Source organism: Balaenoptera borealis, assembly GCF_965194805.1.
Source record: "Balaenoptera borealis genome assembly, chromosome: 4".
Classification (NCBI taxonomy): Eukaryota; Metazoa; Chordata; class Mammalia; order Artiodactyla; family Balaenopteridae; genus Balaenoptera; species Balaenoptera borealis.
Window position 1 is genome coordinate 32,542,140 of NC_138861.1, and position 21,231 is coordinate 32,563,370.

The 21,231-nt window shown below is 42.7% G+C and overlaps 1 protein-coding gene across 3 annotated transcripts in view; it reads right to left on the reverse strand.

The window, feature by feature from the left end:
- Positions 1-21,231, reverse strand: part of TBC1D9 (TBC1 domain family member 9) — a 110,839-nt gene that overhangs the window by 56,921 nt on the left and 32,687 nt on the right. For all 3 annotated transcript variants that reach the window (XM_082390876.1, XM_082390877.1, XM_082390875.1), the window contains exon 2: positions 5,303-5,413. In XM_082390876.1, coding sequence (XP_082247002.1) covers positions 5,303-5,413 — 111 coding nt within the window. The remainder of the gene's footprint in view (positions 1-5,302; positions 5,414-21,231) is intronic.

Below are 21,231 nucleotides of genomic sequence, written 5' to 3' on the forward strand. Positions count from 1 at the left end.
GATACAAGCATAGTTCTTGAGGTACACAGACCAAGAAAGGATGAAAAAACATTGACCAACCTCTACATTAGGTATATCTCATGTGGAAGGCAAGTAAATCACCCACCGTTTCGCTATCTAGTGTAGAGAAACAGCAGAAGCAGAACCAATTAGCAACCTTTCATTAAACTCATGGTCTTACCAGCTGCCAACTAAAAGAATGTTTAATCATAAAAGCCAGCATGGTGCCGCTTCAAAAGGACTGGGCTGGGAGTGGGGAGGCCTGAGAACTTGATCTCAGCCCTGCGCTAACTGGCTGTAACTAGCAATGTGAACTTGGGCACTTCACTTTGGCCCTGTACCCTATCACAATCTGAGTGTTGGAAAAGGTGGTGGCTAATCTATCTTTCCGTTCTGAAAATGAATGCCTGTCCAGATGAGATTCTAAGATGGTGAAGAAAAGGGAAATTAATCAATGGGCAGGGGAATCAAGGTACCATTCAGGGCTGTGTTATCAGTGAGGTGTCCATCAAGCACACTCCCTCCACCCCATTTCCTTTATTAGTCCTGTTGGAAGGTCAGATGTATCCAGAGGGAACTGTCAACATTTCCTTCTATCTTTCCAACTGTAACTCTTCTGTCCCAGAGCCCTTTAAGTAACGTCCTTGGAACTACCTGCATTTCTATGTGCCCATATTCTCATGAGGCCGTTTAACCCTTCCAGTTCTTCTAATGGGGAGAGCCAAATGGGTTGCTGTCTACTTAAGTACCTTGAAGCTCGAGGGGTGCAAAGGATTGGGCTCTCTCCTGCCTCTGGGGTACCAATGCCAAAACACCAGCTGTTGGGGGAACGCCTGCAGCTGTCTAGTGCCCTCGTGAGAGCACAGCTGTGAAATACTCAGTCAATTACTGGTGGGAGAGAGGCAGAATTGTCGGAGTATAACCAGCTCAACAAAGCAGACTGGACCAATTCCTATGGTACTACTTCCTTTATGTTCTTAGAAATGGCAGGGAATTTCCTGGCAGTCCAGTGGTTAGGACTCAGTGTCTTCATTGCCGTGGGCCCTGGGTTCGATCCCTGGTCGGGGAACTAAGATCCCGCAGGCTGTGTGGCATGGCCAAAAATAAATAAATTAAATTAAAAATTAAAAAGAAAATAAAAGAAATGGCAAAACTGATACTTTACCGCACAAACCACTGAAGAAAACGCAAGTCCGTAGGCTGGAATTGATGGCACAATGGAATATCCACCAAAGAGACCAATGGCTTCATTTTGGGTAGCAGTGCAAAGAAAGAGTCATTACTTAGGCAGGGATTTGGCTCCCCTTCCCAATTAAAGGTCTCAGTGCCAAAGAAACATAAAAATCAACTTCTTCAAACCAATCTGGATACAGATGATAGAAGATAATAAAAAGAAGCATCTGAAAATAATGTTTCACCAAAGAACTCTTGTGTTTTGTTCCCCTCTTCTTTCTGTATGGTTCATACTGTGAAGGGCTGGGTGATTACTATACTGGGAGTAAGTTAGACTAGGTCCAAAACTAGGTCCTGCCTGGCTTCATGTGGCTCAAGTCTAAGGCACACATACGACTGGGATTTACCACTAAGACTACTGTTCTCCTACAGAAAGTGACCTAGGTGAAGACATTGACGGTAGATGTGCCCTTAGCTCAACTTACACAAAGCAAAGATTCACAAGGTACGTGGCATAAAACAAAGGTTTTGCAAAGCTATGGATTCTACAGGAGAGTGAGTTGGACATCCAATTTTCTGCTGAAGCTTCTCTTACAGCAACGATTCATGAAACTAGAGCAAATTAAAAAGCCCTTGCCCTACTGTCCCACCAAATACCAACTTTGTAGTTTACGAAAAAACAACATTTAAAATTACAAACTGAAAGGTCAGCCTATCAAAGAATCCTTTTTAAGGTAGCAACTTCCGCTCTTAAAATCTCCTCAGGAAAGGGAGCCAGGTACCTGGGTTTCAGAGAGAAATTGATAAGAAGGAACAATTAGTGGGTGAACGGGACTGTCACAGTGGTTGTCGCTTCCGTGGTGTCTTCTACAAGGAAATTCTGGAGCTGTCTCTACGTGTAATCAATATATATACAAAAGCTAAAACCACTCTGGGTTTATTATAATGAGATCGTGCACTTGTGATAGGCATCACTTACTGGGAAAACAAAAGCACATCTCTTTGAGGTATAAATTATGACATCAGCAATTACTGCCCAGTGTTCCTCAGCCTTGGCTTGGCAAATAACTCAGGAATAACTCGGCTTTGTAACTCTGGGCTCTTCCCCACAGGAGCTTTCCTAGGAGCCTCTGCTAGGCTCTTGTAGAGCCTCTGCCAACTACAAATTGGCACTTGCCACCGGCACTTGCCATCTACCTCTACAAGTATTAAATCCTGTGCTATACTGCAGCTGCTGACTTTCAACACCCCATGAAAGGAGTTCAGGGTGGAGATCAGAAAATAGGCACTCTGTGCTCTGGGAAAAACTGGCAGAACAGGTCTTCAGATAGATATTTTCAGGAGCTGATTTTATGAGCCCAATTCTTGCATCTCCTCATAACTAGAAAAGCACTAAAATCCTTCATGGCGATGTCTGCTCCTTGTGACTAGCAATAACCTTCACAAGACTGGCAGAAACCTTCTGCAAAAAAATATGTGCTGATTGCATGTACTCCCCCGTCACAAAAATCACATCTTTACTGACCTTCCCCCCTGCCTCTTTGGAGCAGTTTCTCAGAGCTATCTGAAATGCTGTCTCCCGGGCTATAGTCCTCATTTTGCCCCCAATAAAACTTAACTTGCAACACTCACGTTGCGTACTTTTTTAAAGTCGACAGTAGAATGGCAAAGCCCCAGAAACAAAGTGAGGAGTAGTGATGTCAGGTAACAGGGGAGAAAAATAGGATGGGCTGAGGGGGTGGAAAAAAAAGAGTCACAGATAGAAACTAGCTCGTCACAGCCCCATACATGTGCATTGACCTGGGAAGGCCAGGAGACCAGAGGGCTCTGAGGACCTCCACGCTGCACACGTTCTCAAAAGCCTCCAGGCACAAGTGATGAAAGTGCTGGAAGGTGAGTGAGAGTGTCAAACCCTCATTAAGTCCAGGGGCGTTGGTGGTTCTGCCTGATTTCTAATCTCCTTTCTCTTTCTTCACTTGCTGGCTCTCCTGTCTATTTTAACACCATTCTACATTGTTCGTCAACTAAAGGTGACATTTTCCCAACCAACTTCCACAGGGCACCTCCCCTTCTACAGTAGCTATTGGGTGTTTCCCTTTGTGTTGAATGAACCGCACAGAAGGCTGGAACTCTATCTTACATGGGGTTACCCTGATAAGTCTGTCTTCCTCAGGGTCCCAGCCTCTCTCTTCCTTTATCCTTTATCCCCTTCACTGCTGGGTGGTTTTCTCCCTGCCCACTCCAGATGCCATTCCTTCATTCAGTGGAATGCATAAATGCTGATTCATTTCATTGTTTCTCATGGGACTATTTGCATCTGAACCAGAATAACTTTAAAGGGATACAACTACAATGTTCGAATCGGTGCTACTAAATCCTTGAGGGTGCATTGCTAGGGCACCAGAGCCTTCCAGCAGCCTAAAATCACAGCCACATAACTCCCCCTACCCTTGTAGAAGGCCGGCCAAGATTCCTGTCCTTAGTTGGAAGCCCCACCATCCAATGGCATTGTATGGTACTTGTTCACACTGGGCTAGAACTGAGTATTTCCTTGTATTCTCCAAAGCAGGGGCCGGATCTAATTATCTTTATATCTTTAGATCCCAGCACGACACTTCCTACCAAGCAGAGATCAATTTAAAAACTGAATAGAGTCAACTGAAAGAGCTCCCAATGGCCAAAGCTGGAATAATTTGAGCAACAAAATAAAGTTGTATTGGATTGTAACCCAAAGTACAAAGTAAAATATTCATGAGTCCACAGTGATAAAAATAATTGAATAAGTTAAAACTCCCCACTCTGTAAGTGTGGGCTGTGCACGGTGACTTCCTTCCAAGGAGGATGGTATGGGAAGGGGAAGGAAAGAGTAACTTGACAGTGGAGAAACCTGAAAAACACTACTTCAGTCAGGCGATAAAAAACATCATTAGTCATCAATCATCTGGACAGTAGGTGCCCTTGCTTGACATAACCTGATGAAAACAGCACTTTATCTCTGTGATAGTCCTCATAAAAATACATCACCGCAGCCAAATCATGAGAAAAACATCAGACACATTCCAACAGAGGGACATTCTACAATATACCTGACCATTATCCTTCAGAAGTGGCAGGGTCATCAAAAACAAGGAAAGTCTGAGTAACTTCTACAGCCAAGAGGAGATTAAAGAGATACAGCAACTAAATATAAAATGGTGCACTGACTGGGATCCTGGAACAGAAAAAGGACTTCAGGTAAAAACTAAGGAAATCTAAATAAATTAAGGACTCTATTTAGTAACCATGTATCCATATTGGTTTATCCATTGGAACAAATGTTCTGTCCTAAGGTGTTCATCATAGGGGAAACTATGTATGTGGAGGGTATTTGGCTGCTTTCCAAACTATCTGTTCAACTTTCCTGTAAATCTAAAACTGTTCTAAAGAATAAAATCTATTAATTAAAAAAAAAAAATCAAGTGGAGGCGAAAAAATGAAAAGAAAAAAGGTAAGTGTTCAGTGCCCTTGCTCTTCCTATGGTTATTTGAAAAGCCACATGCAAACAAATAACTAAAAAAATCTTAGCCACTTTGGACTGGCGGTTCTTGTGAGAGATCCGATAACAGCATGACAGTTTACCACCATCCCAGCACATTATTACAGGTTATCATCAGGAGAAACAAACAATCCCTACTCAGTAGGAAGGACTGCACTGGGATAAGTGAGTATTACTTAGTCCACCCAGGACTCCATCATTTCCCAGCTTCCCTGAAGACAGGCTGGGGCCATGTGACTAGTTCTAGCCAATGGGGTGTGAGTGGAAGTGGTGGCACTTCTGGGTCAAGCAAGTGAAACACAGGTGTGCCTCCACCTCCCGCACTTTCCTTGTAAGTTGACCTTGGAGCCTTTGTGTTCTAGAGGGTGTTACTACAGATGGAGACGGCCACAGGATCCAAACAAGACTTCACCAGAGTTAGAAAGAAACCTTTATTGTGTTAAGCACTGAGGTTTAGGGTTCATCTGTCGAAATGGCTAGGGTTACTTACCCTAAAATACGAAGTGATTGCATCTCACAATTAAATGTTCCTTCCCTTCTGACAGAAAGTTGTTAATCATAACTTTTTTCCATATTTCCAAACGCTGCACTTACCACAGGCGATGGTCCAATAGACCAAAGAATCTGGAGTCTGGTACAGGATGCGGTAAGGAGCAACCCGGGCACTGGAGTCCAACACGACATCAAGGGTGCCCACCAGGAGCCCTGAGGGCAGAAAAGGGGGAGAAATGAGTAAGGGTTTCCTCTAAATCCCCAGAGGCAGCAGTGTGGACACTCCCCTTCCAGGGGACCTGCCAACAAGCCCTCTCCCACCGCATCCCACCTGGACAAAACTTTCCTCTCAGACGTGATGAGGGTGACTCTACGTTACTTGTTCCACCCACCTCCAAGAGACACTGCACAAGCTAAAAGAGCGCTGGTTTCAGAAAGAAAACCAGCAAAGCTCCTAGCTCAGTCCCTGGCACACGGTAGTATTAATAAATGACTGTTTCAAACAAAAAAAATAAGGTATTAAGCACTAATATCCTGGGGTCTCTGCTTTACCTACACTACACCCAATGTGTATTATTTTCTCCCCTTTAGCATCCTAGAAACAAATCCTTAATTTGAGTAACTTGACAAAGCCACAGGTACCAGTGACATACATCTGAGTCCGTGTACCAGGCTGCCCCATGTATTATTTTCGTGCGCCTCATTTTTCTTTTGTATTGAGAAGGTACAGTTCAGCTCAGCAAACAATAAGTGCCTACTGTGTTCAAGGCAAACCCTGTGGGCACGAAGTTGAATAAGACAGAGTCCCTAAGGCATTTATAATCCAGTAGGGGAGAGGGCCAAGCAGTATTTTAGGGCTGCATTTAGAAGTGAACAGGGCCGTGAAACAAGCATTTCTCCATCTCAACGGCAGAGTCCTTTGCCATTTGTCACATCAATAGTTATAAGCAGAGATGCTGGAAGCCTGGTCTACACTCAGCTCTGCAAAGATGTAGTAATTAGGCTGAGGATCGGGAAAGGTACTGTGGTAGCACGAAGCTGAGTTCTTCCAGTCGGCAACCTCAGTGATCTTGCCAGGTCCTGGGGGAAACTCACTCACATCATCCAAGTCGAGGCAAGCTGGAACATTCAACAAACGAACTTAGCAATTTATGTGTGAGAAATACAAATGTCCAGCGTACTGATGCTCACTTAAGAAGAGGCAGTGCCTTCTCTTGCCAGGAGTGCAAATTCTCTTATAACCACCTTTCAGCCAACATCCCCCCTCCAGGAAGGGGTGCCTCCTTTATCTGCACCAAGCTGGGATTAGACACCAAACATTTTCTATACTATTCTAAAATTACACGGATACACACACACAAATTCTACAAAGTCAAATAAACGGGATTCCTTGCTTGGCAGGATGAATCTAAAAGATTTCCATAAAGTCAATGCCCGTAATTACTCTAAAGTCAGATGCAACCCAGCATAGAGCAGGGTTTGGACTCAGAAGGACCAGTTAGGAACTGTGGCTAGTTGAATAAGCTTAGGACATTTTTTCCCAATGTCTTGGTGTTCACAAAATGGAAAATGATATGATGTAAAATGGAAATGATATGATGATTACAAGATTTTTTGTTGTTGCTGTTTTGTTTCGTTTTGTTTTGGCCGCACCGTGCGCCATGTGGGATCTTAGTTCCCTGACCAGGGATCCAACCCATGCCCGCCCCTGAAGTGGAAGCATGGGGGCAACTACTGGACCACTAGGGAAGTCCCACAAGATTGTTCTTAAAGACTGAATACAATAAGGTTTGGGGGCAAGAGGCTGGTTGGAAGGAGGGGTTAGGCAACCTCTCTAGAACCTGCCAAGACCCTCCTTTCTTTAATTTTACTTTTACTTAGATTGCATGGTTATTAAGGATGGCTTTGGTATGGAACTGATGGTAGCTGAGGCCGGGAGGGGGAGGTAAAGGCCCCCAGCCTCCCTTGCTCTGCCACAGCTCCGTCCTGGTTCTGACTCTGTTATGACCAGGTCTGGGCCACATGGACAGGCCATTTAACTTCTCGTGGCTTTCATTTCCTCATTTGTAAAGTGGTTGTGATAGCACCTGCCTTCCCGAACCTGGGGTTAAGCAAGAAGCCTAGGGCAGGTTAACATGGGGCAGCCCTACAGGTGTCCTTTTGGTCTTTATCCAAGGCCAGGAATCCACTTAGGTTCACGGCAGACCACAGCGACCATTAGCTGACCTGCATACACCAGGAAAAACAAACTTTCGCTACAGGGTAAATGAATTCATTTGTTTGCTCTGGCCTGTATGAAATACATCAAAAATCAAATATTTAGAGTCTGCAGAGTTTTCCAAGGAGTCGTCTTCCATATAATACCACACACGTGTGCATTTTTGTTTTCTCTACGGTGACTCGGATTTACCGCAAAGACCTCTAATTACTCTTCAGTTATCTGCAGATGGTAGAGTGCATTAATAGGGAAAGCAGAAGAGTGCTAGCTAAACTGGATTGCCTTCTGTGTTAACTAGAAATACAAAGACATGTGAAATACAAATTCATCCCTCATAACAACCGAATGTTGGTAATACTTCCCTCTTCTTGAATCAAAATACTGGAAGTATCACATACGTTGTTTCTAGGGCACACAAACTTCAGCCTGGGTTTAGGCAGTCACAGTCAAGGATTAGCCTCTGTGGTTTAATGAGCCTCTAAAGGAGCGTCAGGGTAGATATAGATTCTTCCAAGGGTGAACGCAGCTCACTGGGCAGGGCAACCGACAAGAGGCAGTCCGGGTTCTGGAGTTCTTCAGTCCTGGCTCTGCCAACTCCCAGACCCAACCTCTCCGAGCCTCAGTTTCCCCATCTTTCATGTCTCACTAGACTTCTGTACTCTGTAACACCAGGGAGGGAAGACCTCTGAAACGGTCCAACCCTATCTGCACATCTTGACCACCACAAATGTCCCCAACTACAATCCATCTCCACCATCCATCATCCTAATGAACAAAACCTCCAGTAAAGAAGTACTTTCTTTACTCAGAGGTAAAGAAAACGGAGTGGCTTCAAGGAGATTCCCCCGGAGTGAGGGCTTCTGATGAGATGCCAGCTCACTGACCCTGAGCGTGCGTCCACGAAGATTTAGATGGATACTAACAGGTTCGCCCATATTTACCACAGGGTCTGTGCTGAAATATTTGAAAGTAAATTATAGACAATATAATACTGGGATACTCACATTAGGTGCATATACAATTAAAAACATTTTGCAAAAGTTCTTTGAAAACTTAAGGCACTGGATATCCCAACAGAAAGTAATGTCGTGAATTGAGACTCATAGTTGGTCAAATCAATAAATACATTCTGCCATTCACTTTGTAGCACTGACCAGGATTTTCCCTCCACCTGGAATGTTGTGCTTGCCCGTCAACGACCACTTCCCACCACCTCAAACGACAAACTCCTAATTATCTCACGCCACCTCTTTCTAACTCTGATCTCCCTCTGAGTTCTGCTTCTGTTATACCTACTGCATTTATTTAAAATTACATGTACATTTTGCCTCGTTCCGTTTCTTCCCCTCTTTCCAGACTGGGAGCTCCATGATGGCAAGGTCTGACTGATTGCTTTGGAACCCCGGACCCCGCCCTTTGCTTGGAGCACAGCGAGCCCTGAACACACGTCTGATGAAAGGACAAGTTAGGTATTTTTAGAAAACCTAAATAATAAGTTATTACTGTGCTGTCTAATCTCTATTGAGACAAGGAGTCGAGACTGGAAAAGAGAAAATACTCCTCCTATACCCTCTGTCTACACTGAATACTAGAAGATGGGAAACCTGATATCTAGCCTAGAGAATCCCCGCCACCACCACCCCCCAAAAAAGCAGCAATCAGGATTTTCTTAGAAGTCTTATTACTTACTCATCCCTCTGAAGTGGCTGTCAAAATACTGAACTTTTCATCATTTCCCACACAAAGCACTGTTTTAGCAGCTGTTCCAGTCAGCTATTTCTGGTGTTAAACAATCTTTGATAGCCTGAGATAACTAAGTCAAATTATGGTCCTCACAATAACTCTTCTCTGCACCTACCTATTACATTAGCTCAGGGGCGTCTTGTAACATTAAACTGCTGTTTTCAAGGAGATTCAGAAAACACTCTGCAGAATTGGCACATTTAGGCCTCCCACCAGCTGTGGGCGCTAAAGGGTAAGTGATGCAGACAGAGTCATTTCCACTCCTGGGCGGCCCCTCACCCCTCTGGGGGCAGGGATGTATCAGAAGAGTGTGGGACACATAGGGATGTGCCCATGGCAATGATCAATCCATCTACTGATGATCTTGGGATAATTTAATGTTAAAGTGGACAAGATCCTAAAGCTTACTTGGTCTCCCTCTACTCCCTCAGCTTTGTAGCCAGTCAGAGATAGAGTCCTACAAAGACCATGCGGGAGTGGTCTGGGGAGTGGGCTGTCTCCTGATATGGAAGCTACAGTAGTACCCACTAGGGAATTCCCTGGCAGTCCAGTGGTTAGGACTTGGTGCTTTCACTGTGGTGGCCTGGGTTCAATGCCCGGTCGGGGAACTAAGATCCCACAAGCCACGCGGCACAGCTAATATGTACTGAGCACCACTGTTTAATGAAATATTTCAAAACCACAGAAAAGTATTGAAAATTACAAAACACATATCCCACCACTCTGACTTTAACACTTGGCCTTATCTGCTTCAGATCTGTTCTGTTTTTTTAGAAGAAAATACAACATACACGGTAAAGGTCTCCCCTGTGCTACCCTCAATTCTATTTCCCTCTCCATTCACCACCCTCCAGTTTTTTATTCTTCCCATCCAGGTCCTTATACTCTGACCCCCCCATGTATGTACATGAATATAGATTTAACACTGATGTATATTTTAAAATTTACATTAATGATAAAGAGTAGATATTGTTCTGCAATCTTTTTTACCCAATGTTTGTAAAATTTACCCAGGTTATACTTGCAAATCTGATTCATTCATTTTAAATATTGTGTAATAGTCCGCTGTTTAAATATACTGTAACTTATCCATTTTCCTAAAGAAGGGTATTTGGGTTTATCTTCTTCTTTTATTTATTTTTTTTTTGCTATAATAGGCACTGCAGTCATTCTCTGTACATGATCCTTAAACATGTGAGCACTTTCTTTAGAATGGAATCGTTGGGTCATAGGGTGTGTGTTGAGACTTTATTAGTCATTACAAAACTGCTTTCCAAAGTGATTGTGCCAATTTACACCCGTACCAGGAAAGTGAGAGAATATCCGTTTCTCCATAATATCCCCAACACTTAGTATTATCAGTTTGTTTGTTTTTTCCCACCAATCTCAAGGATGAGAAGCAATACCTATTTGTTGTTGAAATTTGCATTTTTCTGACGATTAATGAGTTTGGGTATCTCTTCCTGTTTATTGGCCATTCCAGTTCCGTATTCTGAGTTATTTGCCTTTCCTAATATGCTGACATTTGCTGAAACTTCCAGATCAGAAATTCAGTTTACTATTTAGAGGCTTTCACTCAGATAGACACTGGATTTCGATTCACTTCAGCAAATACACACTGATATTTCTAAAGCCAGAGGGGCAGTACACTTGGATTTACTTCTTTATATGTTCTATATAAAGGCAAGACCTTGAGATCAGTATTTGCAAGCCTCTCTGCCTCTCTCCCATGTAAGGTTTCTGTAGGTCACAGGCTCCCACCTTGTCCTTCTACCTGCTGCTGCCTCTTTGTCATTGGAGCCCTGCCTGTATGTCTTAGCACTTATGTGAGCTACATGATAATAGGCAGAAAGCACTTAAACAATAACATCCAGAAGCAGTTGCTAATGGATATATATACAAAATCCAGCCACATCATAATTTTTACACTTCTCTGAATAAATCTTTTTTGTTTGTTTGTCTGTTTTTAAAGCCTTCAAGCCTTCACCCAAGTTATTTTACTTGATCTGGAATGTCCTCTCTTTTTTTTTTCTTTCTGGAAAATGTCCATTTCCCTCAATATCCAGGTCAAGGGTCACAAGGCATTTTTTTTGTTTGTTTTTTTAAAAAGAGTCTGTGCTTTTTAAAAATTTTATTTTATTTATTTATTAATTTATTTATTATTTTTGGCTGCGTTGGGTCTTCGTTGCTGGGCGAGGGCTTTCTCTAGTTGAGGCGAGCGGGAGCTACTCTTCCTGGCGGTGCACGGGCTTCTCATTGCGGTGGCTTCTCTTGTTGCAGAGCACGGGCTCTAGGCATGCGGGCTTCAGTAGTTGTGGCACGTGGGCTCAGTAGTTGTGGCTCGTGGGCTCTAGAGCACAGGTTCAGTAGTTGTGGCGCATGGGCTCTAGCTGCTCCGTGGCATGTGGGATCTTCCCGGACCAGGGCTCGAACCTGTGTCTCCTGCATTGGCAGGCGGATTCTTAACCACTGCACCACCAGGGAAGCCGCAGGCATGTTTTGCTTTCTTCCCACACTCTCCCCATCCTCTCAAGCCCCCACCCCCAAATCTCCTGGCAATTAACTGTCCTCTTGTCTGTGATCTGTCAACCACCTTGCACTTCATATTACTAAGGCGATTATCACATTGTTTCCTACTGGAAAAAAAACTAGTTTCTTTCCACCAGGCTGTGAGCTCCTTGAAGCAGGCACAGCCTTATCTACCTTGGAATTCCCAAAGCCTGGAATAATGTCCTGCACATCATGCTGAATATTTATAAAATGGGCCACAAAGTTTTCAACCTGATGGACATTGGGAGAAACCAAGAATTATTTTCAGAGCTTATTCATCTCTGCCCCGCAGAACCCAATATAACAAGTTCTAGCAAACTGGCCATAAATAATTAAACTTGTCTAAGAATCGGACAACGAAAGGAGACCAATATTTGAGAATGTGTTGAGCAATGTGTTTTCTCAATGTCATAACCTCAAAGAGCCTAACAGCCTTTCTCAAGCAGGGGTATATAACTGGCTAAAAGGGAGAGACCAATCCCAACACTGGAATTCTACTTTCAGCTTAGAACAGTCTGGGAGTGTTTTTGTTTTCATAAGTATTGCTTCTTTTCCAACCCCTCTCTCATATTTAGGTAAAAATGGTTTCTCAACACAGTTCAAACCATGATTATTGGTTGAAAAAGGCCACACACAGCTCTTCCCCTCTCACCTTCACAGCTGCCTCTCAGGACCCTAGTCCAGCCAGATATATCTCACATCACGGTTGCCGTGAAATAGGACAAGTTACTAGAGGGCAGGGGCGCGTCTACACACACACACACACATACACACACACAACTTGTTTCTGTTTGTGGAAAGATGGATTAATGAGAATTCTGCTAGTGTAGGAAAAACATTGCTGATTCTGTCAATTAGGATAGTTCTTAAACTGTGGTTAAGAATCAGTTTGGTTTTAGTTTCCAGTATGTTGCTCACTGAGACGTCTGTAAAATACAGTGCCTAGGAAATACAAAAATAGAGCTAGAGAATATGAAAAGAGACAAAGAAAATACAAGCCTCCAATTTTTCATCATTTAATTCAACAGACAAATGGCTCTAGCTTTCTAAATGCTTAATCTCAATTTCTATTCTTTAGCTCAAGGCAGTTGAAACAAATAGGTTGCAAACCAGCACTTTAAACAGCACCGAATTAGGGAAGGGGAGGCTGGAGCGCAGCAATATTCTTGGGACCGCGTTTACTAGAATCACGTATAGTTTTAAAGAGTACATTCAATTCTATGATATAACTTTTTATTTGGGAAATGAAAAAAATTATAGCTCTGCCACTGCAAACTAAAATAAAATCCCACAAAATCATTTCTCAATTGAAAGCAAGAATACATGAATAGGGAAAGGCATGAGGTTTTCGCTGTATATTTATTTCAAGGGGCCTAGGTTTAAAAGCGCGGTGAAGAATCAGCCTGAAACTAACATGATATTGCACATCAGTTATATTTCAATTTTAAAAAATAATAAAAATAAATAAGTGTGGAGAATCTGAACTAGTCTATTAGGTGATTCTTGAAGAGACCCTTGACTCATTTCTTACCGATAGGGGAGCAGGCTCGAGGGGGTAGAATGACAAGGTCCCAGTGGCGGGGCACCCCCCTCTGTAGTATTTCAAACTCATTCTGGATCACAGGGTCTTTGAATTTCATGCTTATATAAGTACCCAGAAAGTTAGGGCTCAAAATATACGTTCATATTTTCCATCACAAAAGATAAAGCACAGGCTAGTTTATAACTAAACAGACTGCGCAGAAAACTGAAATGGGAAGAGCATTTCTCCTGCAGAGCCTCTGTCAAGCAGCCAGTTAGTTCTGTGCTGCTCAAATCTTCCAAGCACCCCTGAAGGCCAAGTCTTCCAGGAGCTGCTCCATTTCACCCTGCAGGCCAGTCTCTTAAAGTCACATGCACCTTCTTCTCCTGCAAAAAGGGAGGGCAGGTGGAATTGATTTTTCCTTCTCTTCCGTGTCTGAGAAGGAACCATTAAAATATCTTTTTCATACCTTACTTTACACCCCAGTTAAGACCGGCTACATAATTTTTGGGGTCCTGTGCAAAATGAAAATGCATGTTCCCTTGCTTAAAAATTCTTAGGAATTCCTAGGCAGCCACAGTAGAACATTAAACCAAGGCTGGGGCCCTTCTAAATGCAGCTCCCTGTGCACCAGCATGGGTCACATACCCAGGGGCCAGCCCTGACCCCGGCAGTGCCCCGGTGATTTCATCTCCACAGGCAAGCTGTTGTTCTCAGACTTTTTTCAGGGATTCAAGTCTGCTCTGATACAGACCAATGAGGACAATGGGCTGAATTTATTCAAAAGCACTCCAGGCACCTCTGTGATCCAAATCCTCAAATAAGCCCTCAACCCAGGAAGAGGAAGGTAGATGCATATTCATTATATTTACAGCCGCTTCCGTGTATACGATGGGAAAGTATATTGATTCTCATCTTGTCTGTGGAGGCAAGTCTGAACACCTGAAACTGATGGCTCAAGGCCGGCCAAGGTCAGCCATGAGAGCAAGGACGCAGGAGTTCTTTTGGTGATGGTGGGAGCAATTCATTGGTGAGAAGCCCACTATTTCTAACAGATAAGCCACACCCACCACTTCAAGGAAACCTAAGCGAGATGTTCCTCAGACTCCTTTTGTCAGGTGGGCCGAATTTGCAGGAGCCACTTACTGTCCCAAGATGACTGCCCACCCTTCTCCTAATTCACCTAACCCCTTCTCCACAATGAAATAATATCACGAAATAGAAACAGTTATGAATTTAAAATTACATCTAGGTAGGACCTCCCTGGTGGCTCAGTGGTTAAGAATCTGCCTGCCAATGCAGGGGACACAGGTTCCATCCCTGGTCTGGGAAGATCCCATATGCCATGGAGCAACTAAGCCGTGCACACAACTACTGAGCCTGTGCGCCGCAACTACGGAAGCCCGCGCACCCTAGAGCCCGTGCTCCGCAACAAGAGAAGCCACCACAATGAGAAGCCTGGCAATCAAACAAAGAGTAGTCCCCATTCGCCACAACTAGAGAAAGCCCGCACACAGCAACGAAGACCCAACGCAGCCAAAAGTAAATAAAATTTTTTTAAAAATTAAAAATTAAAAATTAAAAAAAATAAAATTACATCTAGGAAATGATCTAGAATGTCTATATATATTATAGTACATCTATACAATGATATTTAGACATTTAAACTCATGTCCTCGAATAATTATTTAATGAGATGGCAAAACATATCTAGTATGTTATGTGGAAAAAAACCCCACAAAACTCTAATTTTTGTTCTATATGATCCCACTCTGTCAAATTACAAGTATAATATTGTCTATGCTATGAATTATAACATTATTATTAAAGATTACAAAAATTAACATATTTGGTGGGTGAAACAATTTTACTCTCTTTTGTGTTGTTCTGTTTCCAAAAGTTTCTCGAAGGTACATTCAATACTTTTATGATATAAAAAAAATTTTTGTTGTTTTCTCAATTACTTCCAACCTTCTACTTTGGGCTTTATTTACTCAAAGAGAGATCAAGTAAGCCATCAAGTAAATAGATGGTTACTGTGTTTACATTAAGGCTGCTCTTCGCAACCACAGGTTAGTAATCTTGTTGCTAGGATGCAACATGCCAGTTTCGGGTCAATATTTAAATGAATGGCATCCTTAAAACACTCTCCGATGGAGAGGGGTCTGGGCTTTGTCTTTTAGTAATTTTTTTTAAAGTTCATTTTTTTCCCTTTAGCATATAAAGCACAGCAATACAACAAATTGATACATATTTGTGTGTATCAAATACACACAGGGCTTAACTCAGTTGTAGTGATTGGGTGTTTTTAATAACTAGCTTATCTTTAAGTCAGGAAGTTTACAGTCCCAAAATAAAAACCATAAAAGTGAAATGAATGAAATTAGTTTCTCAACTTTCATCACTGAGTACTCATTATATTTTAAAACTGTGTATTCATTATATTTTAAGTACCCACAGTGTTGCATTTAGTTACACATAAGCAAGGCAAATAAAGAGGCAATATGTGTTTATACCTACACTGGAAATGCCTGGATGGTTGTACATCAAACTGTTAATAATGGTTCCCTTTGGAGAATGACATCCGTATGGGGAGATGCCCCATAGGGAAGAAATTAGGAACTCTTTTAACTGTTAGAACTATATTTTCAAAAGTAATTGTTATGCTGTTAGAACTATACTTTATAAAACTTTGTATTCATAATTATTTACAAGGTGCATATATTATAATAAAGCAATAATAAAAGAACTACTAAAGGAATACAAAATATCATAAGGAAGATCCTGCCAGTAAGATTTCATAAAAGATGAGACTCTGTAACCAGTCAGCTCCTGCTACTTTCCGTCATGGGTACCAGCCACCCTAAGAACTGGTCACCCTTAGCATGCATGCATGGGGTCACACTGTATAAAATAAGGCTGCCTTTCACCCGTGACTACGATCAGGGCAAACACACAGGGGCCTAAGTGGAAGATGAGGCCGGCCCATCACACACTCTCAAGGGAATCTGAGCTGAGACAGAGGAAGAGGAAAGCCAAGTAGCTACAGAAGCGGAAGCTGAAAGGATTCCATGAGAAGGGAAGGCAGCAAACAAGCCAGATGACACAGAGGCAGAAACACTGAGCTAAAGAACAGATACACAGTGCTCGCTTCGGCAGCACATATACTAAAATTGGAACGATACAGAGAAGATTAGCATGGCCCCTGCGCAAGGCTGACACGCAAATTCGTGAAGCGTTCCATATTTTTGTGAAGTAAGTCAGAAAGAGAAAAACAAATACAGTATGCTAACACATATATACGGAATCTAAGGAAAAAAAAAAAAGCCATGAAGAACCTAGTGGCAAGACGGGAATAAAGACACAGACCTACTAGAGAATGGACTTGAGGATATGGGGAGGGGGTGGGGTGAGATGTGACAGGGTAAGAGAGTGTCATGGACATATATACACTACCAAATGTAAAATAGATAGCTAGTGGGAAGCAGCTGCATAGCACAGGGAGATCAGCTCTGTGCTTTGTGACCACCTAGAGGGGTGGGATGGGGAGGGTGGGAGGGAGGGAGATGCAAGAGGGAAGAGAAATGGGAACATATTGTATGTGTATAACTGATTCACTTTGTTATAAAGCAGAAGCTAACACACCATTGTAAGGCAATTATACTTCAATAAAGATGTTTAAAAAAAAAAAAAAAGAACAGATACACAGCAGAGGCTGAGGAAGCCTGGCGTCTTCAGGAGAAGAGAGCAGAAATGCAGAGCACAGAGGAGTGGGTATGATAGGGAGCCAAGGGAAAGGCGGGGAGCCACTTCTTACAGCTGTCACAGGCTCTCTGTCAGCTCTCCAGGCCCGGTTCCGGGTCGCATGTATCCTGGCAAGGAAACCTAGGTACCCGAGGTAACTTGAGTCTCTGGTCCTTGTAACCAAAAGTGTCCAACTAAAACCCTAACTACCCCCCGGCTCCATCTAAGATGGGCTCTGAATAAATGTTCCCTTCTGTACGCTGGCAAGGCAAGTGCTACAGAACAGAGTGCCAAGGCATTAACAGCAATTTAATAATACGCTTTCCAGACTTGCATCCAAATACTCCAGAACAGATAAAAATAGCGGCTACAGAACTGTAATTAAAACAATCAGGCTATTTACAGGGGAGAGGTACAGTAGCAGCCTGGCTTGATCACTGGGTGTTTTGTCTTGACTTTACCCCTTTGAGGGCATCCAACTCCACTGGCATGCACTCTTCAGAAGAATCCTGGTTCTAGCTTAGCCTTAAGTCACCTGGACAAGACTAAGGGCTACTTCACAGAGACATTTCAGTTTGTGATGAATCGAGTGAAAGCAATCTTCACCTAAGGTCCAGATAAAGCTTTAAAGAGAAAACGAAGCTGGGAGGATCTGAAAATAAAAAGAACACCATGGCACCAACAAGTGGGAGAAACCAAACCAGGAAATCTGCCAAAGATGGTTTGACTTTGCAAAGCCAGGTGTGCGGTAGCAAGTAATGCCCTTATTTCGTCAAGTTGTGTATTATGACCTGACGTGTTTTTCAATATACGTTAATGACCTGCAAATGTAGGTGAGTCCCTTATGGAATATATTAAACCCAATTAAGATTTCTTAAGAAATAGTTCAGGGATGGCCTGGAAAGTCCTTGTAAACTACTCTGAAAAATATCAATAATGGATGGCAAAAAAAAAAAGGCTCACTGGCAATAATAAAAGCAGTATACTGCAGGGGGGGGCATTTTTTTGCAAAGTGACTTCTAAGTCATTACCAAGAAATTGTTCTTTTTTCATACTATAAACCAGACACAATAGACATAGAGAGCAGTATGACAACCAACTATACAATACCAGCAAAGTCACTTGACTCATATATCTTCAAGCAGAGACTGATGAAGAAAGATGAAAGGTAGGGGGAATTATTTTTCATATTATTGTTTTATCAAGGAATGGGGAAACTGAAAGTAGTGAAGGTCGTACTTTGTTTCTTTCACCCTGAATTACATCTTCTGTACCTAGCTTCTTAATCTCTAAGCAAAAATGACACATGCACACATAAATGTATATGCATACATACATATACAGACATATAGTATGCACATATATATATATATGCATACACACATATTATACTATGCTCATTTAAAGCTTGCTCATTTAAAATGAGCTTAGAGTAGGGGAGGCTCTTAAAAAAAAAACCCTCAAATTTTGATTTCTGTCTTCGGATTTAATGAACACAATATGCAACAAAAGAACAGGATTACATCAAAATCAGTATTTTAAAACTTTAAAAAAATATAATCACAGGCAAGAACTCCATTTATGCCAATGTTTCTCAACCAGTACAGTTTTTGAAAACACGTAACAGTTCCACACTATCTCCCTCAGATTCTTTTATGCAACCCTAAACATCCTGACTCTGTAGAGAGTCACCATATGTTCCCTGAATCCAGAAGATACAGACAGAAGATTTTTGCCCCAACTTTTCTTTCTGTCACCCGTATTGGTTCAGGGTGGAAGGGAGAGAGAAGAGGGAGAAACAGAGGGAGAAAAAGCCTAAGTTTTAAATATTTTCCAGTTGTAAATGAACAATATTTAAGATGCTTCTTCAAACTGCACAGGCTTCCTGTTTGACAGCTATTACATAGACAATTCCAGAATGTCAGTGATTCTCCCTTGATGGCTAATTCGCCAGCCCTTATCCTTTTAGACATGCCTCCCCTTTTCCTGTTGTGACATCATCTCATTTACGGCTCTCAGACTAATTTCCCGGCAGCATGTCAGCTACAACTAGGGACACAGGGACGTCAAGGAAGATACTGGCTACAAGGCCCTGAGTGAGGCAAAGGCCCAGCTGAGAACTGGGCAGTGTTGGGCACCCCAGCACAGCACTTCCAGCTTCAGAACTTCTTCTTTGCTGGTCGAGGGCCAGGGCCTCTGAAATCTAGAACACAGATCAGGAAAACAGATTCTTTCCATGGCTCTGTCAAAGCGTGAAGATTATAAGATTGGGAGAGGCGTGTGCTTCATGCACTCAGGGTTTCCACCAGTGCAACTAGTGTATTCTCTGAGACAGAGACAGCAAAGCAGGGCTCTGGGTCCCCCAGTGCCCAGCCCTTAATTCTCTGTCTATCAGGACAGGGCTTCCCAGTGGTGCCCCGGGAGATGGTGACACACATGGGGCAGCACACAGACTCTTCAACCCTTTAGGGCAGCTGGGTGGGCACTTACCCCATGTGCCCTGTAAATACTACCAATTCCTAAGTGTGTTATGATGTGAAAATAGGTGGAAAGCTCTGGATAGACTAAACAAAGCACAAAAACCTTTCAGCGCATTACAAAATTTCTATATGTTTAATTTTGTTACATACTGACATCATTCGAGTTGATAATATGTAGTTTTCCAAGAGTTTGTCTATAAAGTTACGCTAAACGTGCTTTACTTTATTTAAGTGCAATGTACATATTTTTCTTTTTTTTTTAATAGGAAAAGAATACATCTAGCCATGTACATGGGGAGGTGACTCATGTGACATTTTGCCTGATCTTTGATTCTCTTTGGGCTCATTCTTGGAAAATTTTTATTAGGACGGAAAAATCCCCTCCTTGTAAAAGTTTTAGGCTCTCTGATCATTAGCCCTCACTCCTCTGAATGGACTCCGAGGAAAAGTGAGTCAGGGCCCCCATGTAACCAATGCCCAGGCTCTCAGGCCTCCTGGCCCTCCACAGAAGGCCCAATGAATAAACCACCACAATGACTGAACACTTTAACAATTAGCAAGCCAAATGATTAGGAAATTACCAACATGCCTATTTCAAATAATTTCCAAAAAGATCATCAGGGAAACCCCTAAAAAAACTAAGTTCCTTTAAATTTGGGACAGTGCCAGCAATACAAGGGAAACATTTGGATGGCAGTGGTCTATCTCCTTGATGGGAATGGGCACGTTTCTAACATGGCAGTGCCCACCCAGGGCTGTGTAAAGTAATCAGAGGTGGCGAATTCAAGTTCTGGCTTCCCTAACTCACGAGCTGTGTGACTTCAGACAGGTCACTTGGCCTCTCTGAGCCACAGTTTCCTGCCACTAAGTCAAGAATCATTTATCTTCTCTGCCCATCTCCCAGGGTTGTTGAGTAGATCAGATGACATACTGTTCAACGAAGTGCTACATAAACCGTGGAGTATCTTGTCCATGTAATGTATGCAGGATTTTTTTAAAATAATGCTTAATTTGACAGCATGAAAAGAGCTTTAGGTCATAACACTTCCATCTTACATTACAAAGGAGACTGAGTGGTAGGTGAAAAAGTGCTTCTCATGGTTACGTTTTGAATCTTAGTTAAGTGGTCACCATGGTTATTAGTCTCTAGAAGAGGTGAAGGAATAAATACGGTCTCATTCCTGGAGGCCGGGTTTTCATCTTTGTCATTATGAAATGTACACTGAGCTCCCGTAGCTCTCTTTGCTGGGCACTGGAAACACAATCTATCTCTGCTGTCTTTGGGGAGACAAGGATCCAACTGGGAAGACAGAAGCAGCACATACAAACAGCAACCATTAAAATGCTCATTCGGGACTTCCCTGGTGGCGCAGTGGTTAAGAATCCACCTGCCAATGCAGGGGACACGGGTTCGAGCCCTGGTCCAGGAATATCCCACATGCCACAGAGCAACTAAGCCCGCGCGCCACAACTACTGAGCCTGCGCTCTACAGCCTGTGAGCCACAACTACTGAAGCCCGAGTGTCTAGAGCCCGTGCTCCGCAACAAGAGAAGCCACCGCAATGAGAAGCCTGTGCACCGCAACGTAAGAGTAGCCCCCTCTCACTGCAACTAGAGAAAGCCCGCGCACAGCAACGAAGACCCAACGCAGCCAAAAATAAATAAATTTATTAAAAATAAAAAAAAAACTCACAGAAATAAAATGCTCATTTGCTTGGTCAGTTCAAGGGTACGTAGAATAGATGCTCCAGGGCGATTAACCAGGGCTGGGATG